Source organism: Camarhynchus parvulus, chromosome 6 (assembly GCF_901933205.1).
Source record: "Camarhynchus parvulus chromosome 6, STF_HiC, whole genome shotgun sequence".
NCBI classification, from domain to species: domain Eukaryota; kingdom Metazoa; phylum Chordata; class Aves; order Passeriformes; family Thraupidae; genus Camarhynchus; species Camarhynchus parvulus.
In genome coordinates this window covers 24,754,850-24,773,916 of record NC_044576.1, presented here as the reverse complement: position 1 = coordinate 24,773,916, position 19,067 = coordinate 24,754,850, and the positions used below count along the sequence as shown (strand labels likewise).

At 41.1% G+C, this 19,067-nt stretch overlaps 1 protein-coding gene across 2 annotated transcripts in view; it reads left to right on the top strand.

Annotated features, from left to right (window-relative positions):
- Positions 1 to 19,067, top strand: part of SORCS1 (sortilin related VPS10 domain containing receptor 1) — a 255,913-nt gene that overhangs the window by 196,383 nt on the left and 40,463 nt on the right. For both annotated transcript variants that reach the window (XM_030950888.1, XM_030950889.1), the window contains exons 10-16: positions 3,214 to 3,360; positions 9,891 to 9,993; positions 10,457 to 10,533; positions 11,736 to 11,827; positions 12,834 to 12,941; positions 13,925 to 14,042; positions 15,749 to 15,879. In XM_030950888.1, the coding sequence (XP_030806748.1) occupies positions 3,214 to 3,360; positions 9,891 to 9,993; positions 10,457 to 10,533; positions 11,736 to 11,827; positions 12,834 to 12,941; positions 13,925 to 14,042; positions 15,749 to 15,879 (776 nt within the window). The remainder of the gene's footprint in view (positions 1 to 3,213; positions 3,361 to 9,890; positions 9,994 to 10,456; positions 10,534 to 11,735; positions 11,828 to 12,833; positions 12,942 to 13,924; positions 14,043 to 15,748; positions 15,880 to 19,067) is intronic.

The window sequence follows — 19,067 nt, the reverse complement described above, 5'->3', positions numbered from 1 at the left end:
CACTGTCTCAATATTAGCTCTGCTCTGTAGTTTTCCTTCAGCTGCCGTCTACTTGGAAACCACCTTGAATTGTCCAGAGATCTCAAGAGTTATACATCAGTGCAGATGGACTGGAGGAGGATGGGCGCTGCCATTTCAGTCATTTGGACATTTTTTACCATTAATCTCTCTGCAGTGCTGGCAGCCCATGGAAAAACTGTTGCCTCTTATTACTGTCAGCTGGGGAAGCAGCTTTACTGCATTATGTAAAGGTGTCCTACATCCCAGGGGGTAAAGAAAATCTTTTGTTTTGTTTTGTTCATCTGACACCACACAGCAACCTGGATTGGAATTGATGGAATCAGACTTAGAGCATCATATCTGCTGAGTATCTAGATAGAAGGAATATTGGCTGACATGGAACCTGGCACAAACCTTCCTTTCAGTTTGATGTTCTTGCTGGAAGAGAACAGAGAGCCAGCCAGCATGGTTCTCTGAGTCAGATTGTTATAGTGATTTAGGGGAGAATGGAGAGGAAGGCAAGAGAAGGAGAAAAATCCATACATAAATTAAAAGTGGAGAGATTGCCAAGTGAGTCCTTCTCTGGTGGCAGCAGTATATTTAAAAAAGCATCATCATTAGAGAAGATGCCAGAGAAAGGCCTGTTTATTGTGCAGGTGTCGGTGTGCATGTTTGTCAGGTGCTAGAAGTAAGTTCTTCTGGTTGCAGTGAACATGTTTATGTGTGTAATTCTTAAGTTGATTATAAATCAAGAATAAATCTGCTCAATGCTGTGAAGCAGGGAATTGGACTGGGTACAAAGAAATAAAAATTCTTTCATGGTGTCTCCTTGAGTTCACAAAATGGCTGTCCAAGTGACCACCTCCTAAAGAGAGGGAAGAGCTAAATCACTGACCGCTGTGTCTGAGTGCCCTTTCTAGTTCCTGTGTCTGCCCAGGCTGTGTTGGAATGGTCCACAGCAAGACAGTCCTGCCTGGGACAATCCATGACTGAGGTAATAACAGACTGTGAGGAGGTGTGTCTATAGCTATGGTATATGTGCCTGTCACTCTGGAACCTGCTTTTATCCTAGCAGTAGGTACGTTGGCTGAGTAGTATCTTCAGTGTATGAAGGTGGTAATGGACAGTGAAAAATGTCTTAAAGAGTTGTGTGATCAAGTGTCTTGTATGGATCTTTCTGAAGCTGTAGGGCAGTGTTAGTATCTGCACACAATGCATTCAGGGTGGTGAGGATTCTACAGTTCCTGTGGGGGAGCTGATGGAGTGCTTTCCTCTCTGACCACTGGTAGTCATGCACTTGCTTGCCTGGGTCTTTCTCTGCAATAACTGTGTGAGCAGCAGGGCTGAACAGCTCCCTGTGTGTGTCAGGGTTGTGTATGTGCAATTGGTCTGCCTCTTCCTTCTGGGAGTACACAAGCATGTGTGTGCAGTCTTTTTTATAAGATAAAGCTGTCCAAGACTGACAGAATAACTTTGCTTTCTCAGGAAAGGATTTTGCGTCCCAGCCCGTGACTAGAATAATAAAAAGAAAAAAAAAATATCAGGATTTCAGAACACTTTTATTGCTCGATATATAAAGTGCTCTTTAATCATTTATGGCCAGCGTTTCACAGGGACTATATAATAGAACAATTTTGGGACAGCAGCAAAGCAAAGTACAACTGCAACTATAGGCTCTAGCCTGTGGTAGTAAAGGCAGAAATATGTTATTTTTCCATCCCTGTCTATTCATGCAATGTCACTGTTAGACAGGAGTACCCTTGTCTTTTCAGGGTGCCTTTCTACTAAAACAAAGAAATCCTGAATACTTGGATGGGATCAAACAATCTAGCCGGGAAATTGAAAAGGTTATCTTTTTTCTGCTTATATCAACAATAAATTGGTTAACTATTTAATTTAAAGACTATTGCCCTTTATAGCAAGCCATGTCAAAGTCTTTATGAACTTCAAATGAAATTCAGGAAGGTGCTATTTGAATGAGTAAGTACATCACTGTGCTGTACCAAAGCACTGTACTCAAGTAGTTTCACAGCGTGTGATTTAAAGTGCAATAAGATCCTGTTCACTGGTAGCTGTAGCATCCAAATCCAGCCACATAATTAAATGGGTTGAGCTGTAAAAAGCTCTGACTCTGCTGTGTAACTGTTTGCCATGCCATGTCATTTAATCTCTGTGAATAAAAACTCTCGATGAATGATTCTGTCTGCTAATTCTACATCATAAGCAGAGGTGAGGTGGATGACTGAACAGACTTGCTGGAAACCAAAAAGTTTCTCATTTACCTCCTCCTTCTCTTGATTTCACTTCCCTTTTTATTGCAGCGCTCAGATTGCAGAATGACAGCCTAACAAATTCATTCTCAAGCTGCAGCAGCTATTGGGCTATTGATTTTCAGTGTGCTGAGAAGATGGGAACATTCTGCAGTGTGAGTTGTGGTTTGAGGTTGACTCTTTTTTTCTCCTCACTAAGGTACTTTTAGGCTTGGTTCCAATGTGAATCTGTTAGCGTCATGTCTTTGCAAAATCCTCCTGCAGGTCTGTGGATTTAAACTGATGGATAAAACACCAGGAAAAAGTAAAAGGTTGAAGACCTCATTGCCAGCTCTGTAACACTGGCATTCTGGCCTTGATTGAGTCACCAGTACTTTGGTTTCCTCAAAATACAGAACTGTAACAAAAATACCTCTATGCCCCAAGTTATCCCATTGAAACGCTGATAATTATTGTTTGGAAACACATTGAGATCCTTAGATGAAATGTCTGAAGAAGGCTGGATGAGAATAGAAACACTGAAATGCAAGTTTATGTGTGTGTGTTGCTGTTTTCTTCACAAGGCCAAAATTGCTGCTGTTTCCTGATGCTGCTGTGCAAGAGAAAAATAATTGCCTGTGCATGTTTCATCTTTCAGGGGGAAGGATGCCTACACAGTTGAGAGGCTGTCACTTTACAGATAATGCTACTGACATCTTGCCATGTTCCTATGATGATTCTGAAATACAGTATTTCTATCCTATTTGTCATCTTTGCACCTATGATGGCTCTGTCTCTTCCCCAGCACTCCAGCTTGCCTTTGATGTACATTGGCAATTCTGGCCCTGACACTGACCACACTGACAGAGCCATCAGGGCCCTGGTGGGTTTGACAGAGAAAAAAAGACATGCACAGAACCTGCATGGACTTGATCTATTTTTCAGCCATGTCAATTTTTCCTAGGTAGCAGGGATAAAGGGAATGTTCTTGGCTAACAAGAAGATTGACAACCAAGTGAAAACTTTCATCACCTACAATAAAGGGAGAGACTGGAGTTTGTTGCAGGCTCCGCACACGGATCTGAGGGGAAATCCCATTCACTGTCTCCTAGTAAGTACCTGAAGGGGGAATTTGGGGAGTGGTAATACCCCAGAACAATCTTTTTCTGCCACGTAACACAACAGAGGGCAGCTCCTCTCTCCATGCAGTGTGTCTCATGGAGTGCAGTGCTTCAGGCTTGGGCTGACAGGGGTTATTGCATTGTAATTTAGGTTAATTTAATTTAATTTCTGGAACAAATTGTGGGTCAGCTGCCTTCTGCAGAAGTGCTGTGTCCCCTGGAAGAGCAGGGGAAGCTGGATGCTATGTCTGGCAGTCAGTTCTCTGGACACTAGATGGGAGGCGAGAGCTGCTGTAGCTCAGAACTCAGAGGCACAGTAACTGGAAACAGGCTGAAAGGAAAAGAGAGCTGGGATTGCTTTGAGGCTGCTCTGTTGGCATTAATATTTATTAACATTGATCATTTTCTCTTTGAGCTTATAAGTGAGAATCGACACATTCATCCAAATATATGTACAGCTTTGTGTTGGTGTAAATTGTATCCATCTCTGTACTTACTGATACAGATCCACATATAGCTATGTCTTTAATCATCATTATATGCAAACAGTTTCCAAGAGGGAGAGTGAAATATAAGTAATGTGAATAGAATTGGAGACCTCTATGAAGTTAGAGAGCCTAAACTGATCTTGACATATTTTTCAGCTGATGCAATCTACTCACAGTAGTGGGATAATACTCAGAACCCCTGTATTTGGGATTCTCAATAGCTTTCATATTATACTAATTCTAATATGGTTCCAGGCAGAATCAGGGACACTATTTAGATTGCTCTTACTGCTCCTGTCCTGTACTTGCATGTTGTTTTGCATCTAAAAAAAAAATATTTTCTCATTTTGAGGCATTAGAATCTGAATCAGCATTATATTTTGTAGCTGAATGCTACACTAATCTCTTAACTGAATGTCATGCACTATTGAAAGAGCAAAGAATAAATATTTGAAGCTGCTCAAATTGATTTTTTGATTGAGCCAAAATGCAAGTCCTTCATTTTCTGTCCAGTTTGGAAAAAATAAATAGGAAAGACTGGGGATAAGACAGAAGAGTTATTTCAGAGCATGACTAATTTTTGGGGGGTTGTTTTCTTCTTTCAAACTTTTAAAAATTGTAACTAAGTGAATTTTTTATTAGATATTTCCATGTGGTGAAAACCAAAAAAGATGGCATGCAAAAAACTTTGCAGGCATAAAGCAATTCAGTTCTTTGGAAGGGACTATGTAAAGAAGCCTTTGTGTTTCAAATAGATTGTATAATCTAGTTTTAACTCAAGTGAACATATTCAGTAAAAAACCCTGACATTTTGACCTCAAATTATAAGCAATTTAATCAGAAACTCAAGATTTTTATTATATGATATATTATAATATCCTAGGGGACTGGCAAGGCAGAAGAACAAAAAAAACCACATAGGCAAGTAAAATAATAAAAGTAGACTTTATTTTTTTTTCCCATAAATTTGAAGTTAGAGTTCTAAAACTGCTTTCCTGGTATTTTTGTGCAGGGATCATGCAAAGTCTGACTTGCCACTCTGGTTATAAGTGAGCCTATAAGTGCAGGAATTGGGTATTTTATATACAAGGCTATACCTGCCACTGTAGTTGCCCATTATATAATAGAAGGGGGTCATATATCTGTATGTGAAACAGAAATGGACAGTTCTTACGGGGGGAGAGAGACTTATGGTCACTTTAAGCCTTCCCATCCATACTGTATCTGCTACTATATCCATGGGCACCAGAAAATACAATAAACTTAATTTAAAATTAGACCGGATATGCCTGAACAAGCTGGGTTCTTTTGGGGGTGATAAATTTGAACAAGCCAGACAAAGGGTCAGGAGGAGGAGCAGAAAGTGTGGGCACTTACAGGGACACAGTGAGAACTGACCTAGAGAAGCTCATGCTTCTCTGGGGATTGCATTTCCATCCTGGGAGCTCCACTGTGCACAAACCACTATTTAAACATTACTTTGTTTTTATTTTGCTCTCAATGCAACCATGTACTTGCTCTGAGAATTACTTCCACCTGGGCAAGCTCAGTAGATGTTTGTCATGTTGTTTACATTGCTTAAGTGCTCTGTGACCTGAGCTGGAGTGTAGGAATTGTTCTGTGATTTCAGGGCGCTGAGGGACGGATCCTCAATGGACTTTAACCTTGTATCTCAGTCTTTGTCCTTCCAGGAGAAAGGAAAGTATTTTATCAGCCCTGCCCTGTGATACGGCCAGAAGAATATTTAGCCATGTTGATTTTTCCTCTTCCCCTAACATTGGGTAAAACAGGCAAGAGGCCTCTTTCATTGTCTAAGCGCTCCTCCATGGTTAGGTTTTCACCAGATTTTGGAATGGCAGAGGGGCAGGAAACCTCAGCTGAGCATGCAGTGTCTCAGGTGGCCAACTTGCAAGTTTGAAAGAAAGCCTGTAGCTGAAATCTGAACTAAACTTACTCCTTAGGTTTTACAGGAACAGACAGTCTGCCTGCCATAGAAAGGGATTGATAGAAGTATAGAAAATATACCAAACCACAAAGTGAAATAGCAATTCTGCAAGAGAGACAAGCTATTTAAAAATCCCATCTGAGGTTCACGCCTAATGGTAGGGAGGATGAAGGCAGATTATGGAATGAAAGAATTCTAGAAATTATAGAGAATAAACCACAGAAGTTGGGAGTGGTAGGAAAGTTTTTGAAGCACAAGCACTCTTAAGTTTACATTCCTGGAAATAAGTCAGGGATCCATAAGGGTTTTCTGCTGAGGAAAAATGCAGAGAAAAGGAATTTTCCCCTGCTCTGAGGCAATTCCATTCCTTGTCAGTGTGACATAGCTTAGCATTTAAAATACTTCACAAACTCTGCTCACCTCTTCAGCCACCCCTGCATCACTAGTTTTACCTCCTTATGTCAGTTGCTCCTTTTCCTTCTAGGCATAACTGTTCCTGACACGATCCTGCTTTTCCTTATGGCACAGATAAGTGAATTCTTCATAGTCCATTGTACATGTAGTGTAGCTCCCATCCTTGCTGCACAGCAGATACTAATGCTTCCCCACTGCTGCTTTTCAGCATAATTGTCTCCAGCAGTAGCTCAGGACTCAGCAATGACGTATGTTCCAGCTCATTGGCAAAATGGGGTCTGCCATTTCCCAGAGTGACAGCACAGTCCCCAGCCTGCGAGTGCAGTGCTGTGTGCTCTGTGCATCAGCTTGTTAAACCTAAACTCAGTGAGAATTAAAACAGAAGTAAGTACATAGCAGCTAAGTTGTTGGCTAAGGAGGTTAGGAAGAAATCTGGTTAAAACACAAGGGTGAGCCAGACAAAACCATGCCTCTACTGACAGTACACTCCAGGTGGTTTTACAAAAAGACTAAGAATTTCTTCACATTTTTTGTGAGACAGCTCTAAATAATGAGGAGGGAGGAAAGCAGTGAAATTCCATCTAATCCCAGGGTTTTGTTTTTCTTGTGTATACCACTTGTATTCTAAGATGAAAATTCTTAATCTTCATGAAATAGCTGCCAAGGTGTTTTATTCCAAAGATGCTGGTTTAGTTCAATACTTACCGTGCATTGTGAAATGGTTAACTGAGGAGTAGTTGTGTCTGGCAAGAGATGAGCCTGGGAGAGTTAATCAGTTAGCTTTCAGGGATGGACTTGTGGTTCAAACACAGGGCTGAATCTCAGGAGAATCTTGATTCAATTTTTGGGTCTATCTCCAATTTCCTATGTGACCTTGGGAAAGTCATATATTTTCCCTGTGCCTTGCTTCCCCAGACATCTGTTTATTCCCTCCCACATTTTGTTTGTCTTTTCCATAGGGATTGCAAGGATTTCAGGACAAAGACCCTCTTCTCATAAAGGGGGGCCTTTATGCCATCTGCTACAGAGTATTTTAAGCATCTAAGTGAGGTGTTTTGAATATCCCTCTTGGAAGTGTTTATCTCTTTTCATTGTTCCTTGCTATTGCAGGTGAGCAAATACTGCAACTACCCCTAGGTTTGTGAATGGTGACCAGCATCATCTTTGTGTTATATATAATACTTTCTCCCACTTCTGATGAGGGGCAGCCACTAATAGCTGGTTTGTATTGTGTCCTGCCATTGGAGACAGTTCAAGTGGGCTTTGCAGAACGGCCAAAAGTGGGTTTGTGGATGTTTATGAGAAATCTTACTAAGGACTGATGAGTTTCCTGAGGGGGGATCATAAGAGTGTTGGCTTGAAAATATTAGGAATCAAGTAATGAACTCCAGCATAATTATAAAAACTGTGGCAGTGGGCAGAGCGATGGGCTTTATCACCTGTGCTTTATCTTCTATGTAGAGTTTAAATGCTCCATGATGTGGTTTCCTGTCCCGTGGTGGCTGTGCAACAGTTAGCACAGATGGGAACAAGGCAATGACAAGGAAACCCAAACCTGTGATTCTGGTGATAATAATGATTTTAGTAGCCTGTTGGTAATAACAAAAAGGACAGAGAAAATTGATGAAAATTCTGAAAACCAGTGAGTTGTCTGTATGTGGATTAAGCTATGGGAGCTGGAGGAGGAACACAGAAGGACCAGCAGAACAAAAAACAGCTGGAAAAATATCTGTTGATGAATATATAAGGACAGAGATGGAGAAGGTGTACAGGGGAATGAGGAAGAGAATGCTAACACAGTCAGGATGTGGGGTGGCCATGGGCAGTAACTTCAGGTGTTTGGCTAAGAGTGGAAAGGTTGGCTTTCACACCATACCCAGTTGCCACTAGAGACTCTAAGCATTACTGCACTCCAACCAGTAAGAAGTCATGCCACTAAAAAGACCATTTGTCTGCTTAGACAGATGGCCTGACTTTTAATATTGGAGAGATATATTCAATTTCTATATGCTATATCTGTGAAATGAGATAAATTTGAAAGGAAACCCCTGGTAGCACAAAGATTGAATCTTAACCAGGTCTCATCTGAGTTGGGAATTGGCTGAGTTGCCATTAGGTTCTGTCTTCAAAATGCTGAAGTGGGCTTGGAGTATGTTAGTTTTAAAAATATGTTTTCTATTTAGCATTCTCACAACCTATCAAAATGTAAAAGGAAAGAGTTCATGCTCCTGCAGTGCTTTTCCACTTCCTGCATTCATGTCAGCTCAATTTGTTTTCCACTCCCTCCCGGCGCCCCGGGCTGCTCCCGCGGCTGCCCTCGCAAGGCTGTCACTTGGAGTTAGGCTGCTCAGAACATTCCACTTGGCAGCTTGTGCTCCCTGCTGCACACCCACGTCCCCTTTTCCTGTCTCACATAAGTGAGAGCTCCCATCTCTCCTCAGCACCCTCATTTGCCTTTGCCAGAAGAGCCCTGCCTTTCTCCACAGGGGAATTGTCATTTCAGTCATATTCACCTGCTTTGAGATGGGATGGATAAGTGGCCCTCCTCCAGTGACCTATGGGACTAGGTCTCCTACAGAGGAGGCCTGCCAGGCTCTTGGGATCACAGATCTAGCCTTTAGGCATCTGGGGTATTCAGGAAAACCTGCCTCCTTTGAGCCTGAAGGTCTCTCTGCATAGCCCCTCTTTCTCTGACAGAGCTGGGCGAGCTGAAGCATGAGTTTTGCTCCAGTTCTGCTCCCGTGTGATGTCCACCTTGATTGGGTCAGTTTGCTTCAGGTTTTCTTGCCAGTATTTTTCCCCTGCTCCTCCCTCAGCATGTTTCATGAAGGGCTCTTCATGAGGTTTGAAAGAAAAAAAATCTGGAAATAAAACCCGAGTGAAGGAAATAGCATTCAGAAATTTTCAGAAAATATCACATTACAGATTTGGAGGGAATTGTAATGGCAGCCTTGAAAGTCTGCCCATCTGTCTTACTCTCTAGCTCAGCTGATTTATTCTGTACCACTTGTGTCTTACCTGAGTACCCAGCATACAAAATCAATAGCAAGGTAAGGTTTCCATGGATGTATTTGTATTGAAAACTTAAAGGTCACATCCAGATGGGCAATGAAGCTTTGCTTTAAACTTGAAACTAACACCTTCTAGTTGTGGTACTTCTTTGTATTTATTGTAGTGCATTTCAGAGCAGTCATATGTCAAAAAGAGTTTAAAAATGGTATGAAATAAGTTCTTTTTCTTGGCTAATTAGTGGTGATTCAGCACCACACCAGTAGGGTTAAATTGCTTCTTGTTTCAAAGATAGTTTGGGTAGTGCTGCTGCTCAGAGTAATTTCATATCTGCAGTAATCTGCATGATTGCTTCTCACAGAGTAGGAGCCAGGAGCCTCAGGTAGTCCTTACATCATCTGTCTGTGCAAGCCTGGTCCCCTCCTTTCAGGCACAGCCTCAAAGATCTGGTCCTTGGGGAAGGGTTTCAGCCTGGTGCATCAGTTTCCCACTGGGAATGGGTTGTGTCAGAAAATGATGGCAAAGCAGCTGTGCCCATCCAAGGGTTACTGAACACAGTGATTAGGAGGAAATACAGAAAGACACTGTATGTTTCTAGGCCTGTAGAAACAGGAGCATACATTATTGTGTCTGCTTTTTACTTTAATTTCCCCTTTCTCCATAGCCCTATTGCTCCCTTCATCTTCACTTGAAGGTCTCAGACAACCCCTATACCTCAGGAAACATCGCCAGCCGAGACACTGCCCCCAGTATTATTGTAGCTTCAGGTATGAAACATTTAAACATTCCCTGTGTGGGATGTGCAAACCTGGACAAACTCTGGAGTTTGTGGAGGGTGTTGGGTGGCTCTGGGGTGTCACACCACTAGTATTGGGAAGGGAAACAGGCTCTCAAATGAAAATCCTTACGGGCCTTCAGCTTGTCATATGCTTTTTATGGAAACTGGCCTTCAAGACAGAGGAGATCATGTCTAGCCCTCTACTCCTGTGAGCCTAAGATCAAATCAGGGCATTTCCTTTGCATGTGGAGATGTATTGAGTTGTATATATTGGGTCTTTTATATATTTGTTTTCAAACTGAAACGCCTTTCCTTTTCCTCCTTTCCTCTCATTTTCCTCTCAAACCCAGAAATTCTGCAACTGCAAAATAAAAAAGTACATTTACTCCCCTGATTTGCTTATCATGCTGTTTCTGAGAGGGTTCCTTCACTAACCAATGCTCATCTTGCAGGTAATATAGGCACTGAGCTATCAGACAATGACATCAGCATGTTTGTTACTTCTGATGCTGGGAACACTTGGAGGCAGGTAAATGACACAGAATCACTGGTTTAAATACAAATCAGCAAATGTCATAAAAGTAGATTCAATCTGGCACTTACTTTTTGTTTCATTTGGTTCAGGGTAGCTTTTTGCAAACCTTTTATGAAAGAGTAGACTTCCTTCTCAAAGGTACTGAGATGTTCAAAGAGAAAGACTGAATATGCTGTTAGATTTCATATGACAGAAAATGATTTTTATTATTCTACTCAGAGTTTGACTTCAGTTTAACCCCATAGAAAAGAGAACAGAATAAATTATGAATAATAAGGGGAGAGAAAGTGTTACCTTTTACTGTTGTAAATCCCTCGTGCCAACCAAATTATTTTTCTTTTTGTCCATGACTGTACTTACCCAAAAATCAGCAGTTTCACTGGTCTACTTTTTCTCACTTCAGCTGAGACTCACTTCACCTAAGCTAAGCTGTCCAAAGTTTGGTGTCCATATAAATGGATTATTTTGCAGAAAAAGTCAAAATTCAGAAAAAGGCAAAATTCAGTTCGCCTTGTTCAAAGGTGGAAAGAGACTGTGGAAAGAGACTGGATGGTGAAATTATATCTAGTTCCTAATATTTAGTGGAGTCTCACCTGTTAAGAAATAGCCTCTAATGTGTTTATCTTCAGATCAGGAAATTCTGTTATTCCTATTTTCTGAATGGGATATCAAGTCATGGAGAGAAAGAGTAACTTTCTCAGACTAACAAATGCTGCTGTATAGACTGTAGAGCAGATGTTTGCAGAAAGTTAATATAAAAAAGACACAGGGAGAGAAAATATTTTCCAATATTTGATAATTCAAGAATCTAATTATTTTGCAGTGTTTGACCAACCTCATTTTTCTGCCTAAATCAATTATTTGAGATAGGGCCAGACATGTGCAAACACATGAAATTCTTCTTTAAACAAAAATTTGTCATCGAAAGGAGGGAAATTGTTGATCCTTGCAAAGCAATCATATTTCTAACTTTCTGTCAAGCAAGGGAAGAATGAATTTTCCATGGACCTGGAAAAACTGTGGGAAAAAATGCCCAAAAAATAAAAAAAACTGAGTCCAGGAAATATATCTATAATTTCCTCTGCTTTATAATTTTCCTAGCATATAACTGTCCTGTGTCATGATCCTACTTAAAGAACTGTGACATTTCTTGATACTTATGGTAATAGGTTTAAATAAACACTTTTTTTTTTCAGATCTTTGAGGAAGAGCACAGTGTTCTGTACCTGGATCAAGGTGGAGTACTTGTTGCCATGAAACACACATCTCTGCCTATCAGACACCTCTGGTAATGACTCCAGTTGTGCTAAATGGCTGCTGTCCCTCTTTCCAGATGCCAGGAAGTAGGCACTTAGTATGCATCCAGTCTGCTGCAGCTCTAATCTAGAAAGTATTAGTTAAGATACTGGCAAACATGAGGTCAGATAAAGCAAAGAAATCCTGGAAATTACAGTTTACAGAATTTTGGCTTGGCCAGATCTGAGTTATTATCAGTGTAATTCCACAACACTCCTGATTTACCACAGGTTGGCTTTTTGGATTTGTTTGTTTATAATACATATATATGTGTGTGTGTGTGTGTGTGTGTGCATTGTTTATGCTTTTGTCTCTCATTAAGTCACCAAAATAGTCCTAATTTTCAGAATTATTGATGAACTTGCCTTCTGTGTGGCAGGCAGCAATTATGCACAAGAATTTTGTTGAGTAGATTCAGGGTTTTATAACTGATAATGCAAAAGTGCAGTTAGCACTCCTGAGTGAGGAGGCAGAGTATAGCTTTGTGCTGTTCTCTATTATTTACTTCCACCACAGTTAGTGTCATATCATGATCTGAAACACTCAGACCCAAGTCTTAAGAAATGATGAGTGGTTCTAAGCTTTCGCTTACACTCCCCACAGAGGGGACTGCTGGTCTGAAGAAACTCATCCTCCAGAAAACTAACCTCAAAATGTTTTATACTGGGGACTCAAAAACCAGATGTTCAAAATCACTTGTTTATTTTTTAAAAAATCTTATGCTTAGACTGCATTTTGCCCTTTGAGCATCAATCTTTAACATAAATTCTAGTTTCTACCACTTAAATATCGGCCATGGGTTAGTGGTATGATGCCAGATCAATGCTCTGATTTATGATGCTTCGCCAAAAAATAGTTATTTAAAGGACCAAAAAATCAGAATCCAATAAGAGAAGCTGTTTTCCATTTCTCCATAGCAGCTGCAGTGAACTAGAGAATCCCTTTGAGTAAAATAGGAGACGAAGGAAAGAAGACACTAATTCTGCTTTCTCCTCTAGGTTAAGTTTTGATGAAGGGAGATCTTGGAGCAAGTACAGTTTCACATCCCTCCCACTGTTTGTAGATGGAGTTTTAGGGGAGCCTGGAGAGGAAACCCTCATCATGACGTAAGTGAGCATGCCATAATGACGCTGTGCAGGTGAACCACACGTTGAATTTTGGAACAGTGACATTTCTGGTTGGGGACCAAACCAAGTACAATCTGCAGCCAAGAGTGTGCAGTCTTCTGTTGCTAAATCATCAGTTTATATGTGATATGACTGAGGGATTAGCAACATGGTTCCTTGCAAGCTGCAAACACATTATCACTTAGCTTATCAGCATGAAACCTGACTCCTCAAATTGAATGTGATATAAAGCAGAGTTACTGTTAACAGATTAATATTTGAAAGAAAAATTGTGAGGTATTTTTTTATAACTGTGTTTTTGGTGCTGCAGTCTTTTTTTTTTTAAATGAGACATAGATAAGTGAAGACATTCTTGTGTAAAAATGAATGACAAAATGTTGCCTCGAGGCTGACTCATGAAAAATTATGTTTAGTTTCAATGTGGTATGCTGAGTTCTGCATGATGCATAAATCTGGACTCAGTATGGCAGAAACTGTGATATTTTATCTGAAATCAGATTGTAAAAACAATAAGTATTTCTGACTGACCTGTAATAAGCAGAATATGTGGCTTGGAAACTAACCTGAGCTAATAAAGATGCATGAAAAATGTTCCTTCAGGTTCTGATTTTAATTTGCATGGAAGGGATTCCCAAAGCTTAAAACTCAGATAAAACTCTTGAAGTGTTTTATCTGTCTCCAGCCCCACATCAAGTCTTCTCTTTACTCTTCAAGTTGAGTCATTTTGGATATTGTCATAAGTGGGAGGGTCTTAGTGAACAGAATGAAAGCTCCATGCAATTTTGCAGTTTCTGATAGGGTTACAGATATTTAGCATGCTAAGTTTCACTTTGTCAGTCCAGTGAAAACGAGTAGGACTCTCACTCTTAAAGCAATTGATGTCTGTTGGAAATTGTGGTGACTGTACCTCTGTAACTACCAGACCTCCTTTTACTGTGTGTTCCTCCTGCTGCATCCTGCAGGGTGTTTGGACACTTCAGCCACCGCTCAGAGTGGCAGCTGGTGAAGGTAGACTACAAGTCCATCTTTGATCGGAGATGTGAGGAAGAGGACTACAGGCCTTGGCAACTCCACAGCCAGGTGAGAAGTGAGGATGCTGGGATGTGACCTGAAGTAGCTAATGATCCTACAGTTCAAGTTCAGCACAATCCAATATCTTCTTATAACAGTTTGGTGTCAGCTCATCCCTTGCTGGCTGGGTCTGTTCTGTTGCGCTGGTGTGTTGGCCTCAGATTGAGACTCTCTGATCCCTGAAGGTGCATTTTGGGTGTCATCCTGCACACAGACAATTATCTCAGGCTTATGCAGATTTGAAACAATGCAACAGCAGAAGAACTGCCACTGAAGCCTGAACTCCTACACTCTTACATATCCCATCCAATTTCCCCATCCTTACCTCTTTTCTCTCCTTCATCATTCTGTGTCCTTAGAGACAGTGTCTTAAGATCATTCTAGTTGTTTTGTATTTGTTTCTCCTATTTCTGACCCTCCTAGCCTCATTTCTTGCTCACTTGGTTTCATTCCTGTTCTGTGTCTCTCTGCTGTGGGAGTTGGGCACTTTAATCCCCAATTCATTGGCCCCCATGCCCTGCCCTGTGCATCCGGGATGCAGCTGTTGCATCACTCTCTGACCCATGGAATTCATGCCCAGCAAGGTGAGCTGCTCTGCACAGTGCCTGCACCTGCCTCAAGGCACCTTCCCAGCTCTGCCAAGACACAACAGCCTATGTTTCATCAGGTTAGAATAAAATATGGCCCAAATTCTGTGGTTATATAAACACCACAGGCTCCACTGAAGTATGGAGCAAAGCGCACATTTATATCATCAAAGGTTGTCTTTCTGTAGATATCTTGCTGGGCAAGAATTTATTAATGAATATGAAATGAAAGTAGCTTGACTCAGACTAGCTGCTCACACAAGGCACAACTCTACACTAAAAATACCAGTTATTACTTAGATCTTTAGATGCTGAAAATCAGTACAGCATTGAATTTCAAGGAAGCACAGCATTTTAGACCAGTTGCTATTCAGGCCCTTCTGTTTCATGCCATCAAATCATCAAATCAAAGCCATGAAAAAATTTTCCACAACAATTTTAACAGCATAAAAGGTAATAAGTGAGACTCCACTGTATTTTGTTGTTTGCTTTCTTGTCCAAGGATTTTGCAGTATTTCTTTGAGAATATTGGCTTTGGAGCTTGCAGAACTATTTTTAGGAAGGCTTCTGTGTACTCCTGCCTTTTGAATTCCTTTCCACTGAGATTGCAAGGCTGAGCCTTGTTCCCTAGATAGAAATATTAAGCAGGGTGCTGAAGATGGGAAGTTTCAGCATCTACATAACAAGTCAAACCCCCTAAAACCAAACTCAGCCATGGGGAGTATTTACATGAACACACATTACAAGTTTCTACTGACTGAAAATATTCCCAGAGAGGTCAGACCAAAGAAATAAACCTACTGTGTGCCTCAGATTGCAGAGAAATCAGACCATGTTTTCAGTTGCTGTGAAATGGGCCAATATCAAATGTTTATGGGCTTTGGAACAAATTCAGAGCTGAGTAAGATATATAAGTAATCTCAGATAATTTCTTAGTGTGTGTTGGAAAAGTTGATTTAGTTTCAGTTAGAGCTCCAGTAGCTTTAATTAACTGCAGTGTACTGAGATGGTGTTTGGTTCCCCATCCCCTTCCCTCGAGTAACACCTCCCATTGCACAGGCTTGGAAACACCAGGTGACACAAATAGCCTGGTGGGCGTCCAAGAAATGTTTCTGGCTTTGTTTCCAGGGAGAAGCCTGCATCATGGGAGCAAAAAGGATCTACAGGAAGCGCAAGTCAGAGAAGAAGTGCATGCAAGGGAAATATGCTGGGGCCATGACCTCGGAGCCCTGCGTGTGCACAGAGGCAGACTTTGACTGGTGAGCACTGGGCAGAAGGACTGGGTGCTCTCATACAGCACCATGGGGAGCCTTAAAGAGGCTGCAGGCTCACAGAGAGCAGAAATTAATAAATGTGTAGGTTTTGAAATGGGCTGCTCCCTTATCGTGCAGGCGTGGAAAAAGAAGGAAAGGTGGAATAGGTGTCTGTAATCTCCTAAAGCTCCCACAAAATTAGTGCTGAGCATTTTCCAGTTCACAGCTCTGTGCACCAGTAAGGTAACAGGTCAATTTAGCACATCTAACCTTAGCAATGAACAAGGGTGGCTGAGAGTAGTCTGAAGACATATAACAGCATTGTGTGAAAAATAAATAAATTCTTAACACAACACCCGTATGTATATATGAGTAAAAGTAAATATATGCATATGCAAAGTATGCCTTCAGCTTCTAGAATCAGGTATCTAGGAAGTAAATTCCCGGGCCATTTTTTGCATCTGGACCATCATGTTTGACAGTATCCAGCAGATATTGCCTTCATGATTTGAGTTAATCTCCTTCTGAAGCCTTTTCTTCTCTGATGTTTGCTATAGGAAATCGAGTCCATTGGTGAGTTATGCATGGCGTGATAAAATCTTCAGCTGGTGGTTTCATTCCAGTATTACTGCTGACTCATAGCAATTTGCACAAAAAAGGCAGGGAACCACATTATTGAAATCTCTTTCTTACCTTTTTTCTCCAAGGCTGCAAGTTCCTTAGTATCTTGGATGAGAGAAATGTTGGCTGCTTGGCAGTGCTGATAAACTCCCTTTGTGCCTCACCCACCCAGATCTATGTCCTGTTACTAATTAAACCCAGAATCTGCTGTGTGAATCCTGAAAAGGTTCATCCCATCAATATTTTATATGGAAGTTGATAGTGCTTCCCTTCTGACTCCTACATAAACATAGAATATTTTTTCTGTACAAAATCACAGAATCACAGGAGACTTTTATATTTTGTCCAAAAAAAAGTCCATTCTCTTTCTCCAAACAATAACAATTATGAACATATTTTGGCACAGATTCTGTCGATATGGTTACTTTTTTCCTCATATTCCATTTAGTTCTTTTCTAGGGAGAAGATCTGTGTGTAGTTCATCATTTAGGTGTCCAAAACTCCTGGATTTCAATCATTTAATATTTCTCTAGTAATGTAAAAATGATAAGAGCCAAACCAAAAACTCCAAACCATCATTAAAATCAAGGAGATTCCCTGAAGATTTTGACCCTCTTATAGGGCATGCAGTACAATGCTGAGCCAACCTCATGGCCTTATAAAATAATTGATGCAATTGATTCACAGTCAGTCCATTAGTGTTTAAATCCCTGGAACTTGTAAGGGACACACATACCTGAAACTTCTGATAAAAATATGCTTTCCTTCCAGCACTTCTCTGAGAATGAATATATTTATTTCATTAAAATTGACTTTGTGTCTTGCCACTATAAAACTTTGCTGCTAGGTACAGAACAAAAGTACCACAGTGACATTTGCTGGTAGAAAATTTTATTTCTTTAATGTTCACCTCAAGGAAACTTTCTCCAAAGGCTCTGCTGGGCTGTGGGAGAATCTCTAAGAGAAAGCTTGGATGATTGGGCATGTACAACAGGCACAGTTCACATGCATGAGCAAGCCTCCTCAAATATGTTGGAACAGGCAGAATTAGGATCTTTCTGATCAAGAAGGACATTTCTCCTTCTCATGGAATCAGTTTTGGTTTAGACCAGACTGTCATGATCTCCTCCAGTTCTCCCTGAGCTCAAGTTATTCTTACAGTCCTCAGACTTGGATTTCTACTTTATCCATTTTAGCTTCCTTCCCTACTGCCTCTGATGAAAAAAAGATTGTAATACTGCTTTAAGCATCCAGTACAGAAACATTTACCAACAATGTTGGTAATAATATTACCAACAATGTTGGTAACAATACTCATCAGGAGCATAATTTTACGTAGATATGCCAGAGCAGGACAGAAAAGGAGAAAAGAAAATGGTGAGAAAAAAAGCAATTCTGTCTGCTAAGAAAGGCAAAGCTGCTGCTGCACCACTGTAACTTCCAGTGCCTGTCTTGTTGAACTCTGCACGAGGCTTCACTGCCAATTCACCCTGCAGAAGTTGGAGGGAGGTTTGAAGGAAGTCAGGGAATGAATTCTCACTGTGGAAAGGGTGCCCTCTGTGGAGTTCTTTCCTTTTCAGGAAGAAAAAAAGCACTTTCATCATCCTCACTCATGACATTTCAGTACTTTTGAATGATTTTTTTTTTTTTTTTTTTCTGGGCAGGGCTCTTAATTGAAGGAGATTGAAAGGGACATGTATCCCCCAGATAGGGAGAAGCTCCTTAGCTGCCCACACTTGATTTTTGAATCTTGAAATAAGTTGGACAGCTTTTTATGTTGTCAGTGTTTACAGAACACATGTTTGTATACAGAGTTGAAGAAAACAACAGTCCCTGTCATTGTGCTGTCATTGCTGTTTAAACACTAAATTTATATGGAGAAAATTTTATTATCTCAGCTTGTCAGAGATTGGAGTAAAAATTGTATCTCTCTGGTCAGGTGAAGTGAGAAAAAGTTTTATTGCTGTTAATCCTGCAAGTCCTTTTTTATCAGTTCAGGGGAAAAATACCAGGTATAAAAGACAAACATTTTCTTATTTTTTTTTTCTTGTAATATCACAGAACTCCAGAATAATTTCAAATCTGTATGCAGCCCATTGGTGCTTCTTTCTCAAGGAAAAGGGCACATTTCTTTATTGTTTTGTGCAGCGACAAAACCGAGTGACATTAGAAGCGACTGTGGTTCCTCCAGCCTTGCAAGTGGGACTCTTCTGCCAGCAGAGAGCTTTCATTTATCTTTTATTTATCCTGGGCTGGAAGCCGGAGGGGCTGGGCCAGGCTGGGCCATTGCCGGCTCTCTGTGTAGGGAATGAGGCTCGGCCGGGCCAGGCTGAGCCATCTCTGGCTCTCTGTGCAGGGAATAGGGCTTGGCCAGGCCAGGCTGAGCCATCCCTGGCTCTCTGTGCAGGGAATGAGGCTCGGCCAGGCCATTCCTGATTCCCCGTGCAGGGAATGAGGATCGGCCAGGCCAGGCTGGGCCATTCCTAGCTCTGAGTGCCGGGAATGAGGCTCGGCCAGGCCAGGCCGGGCCATTCCCGGCTCTCCGTGCAGGGAATGAGGCTCGGCCAGGCCAG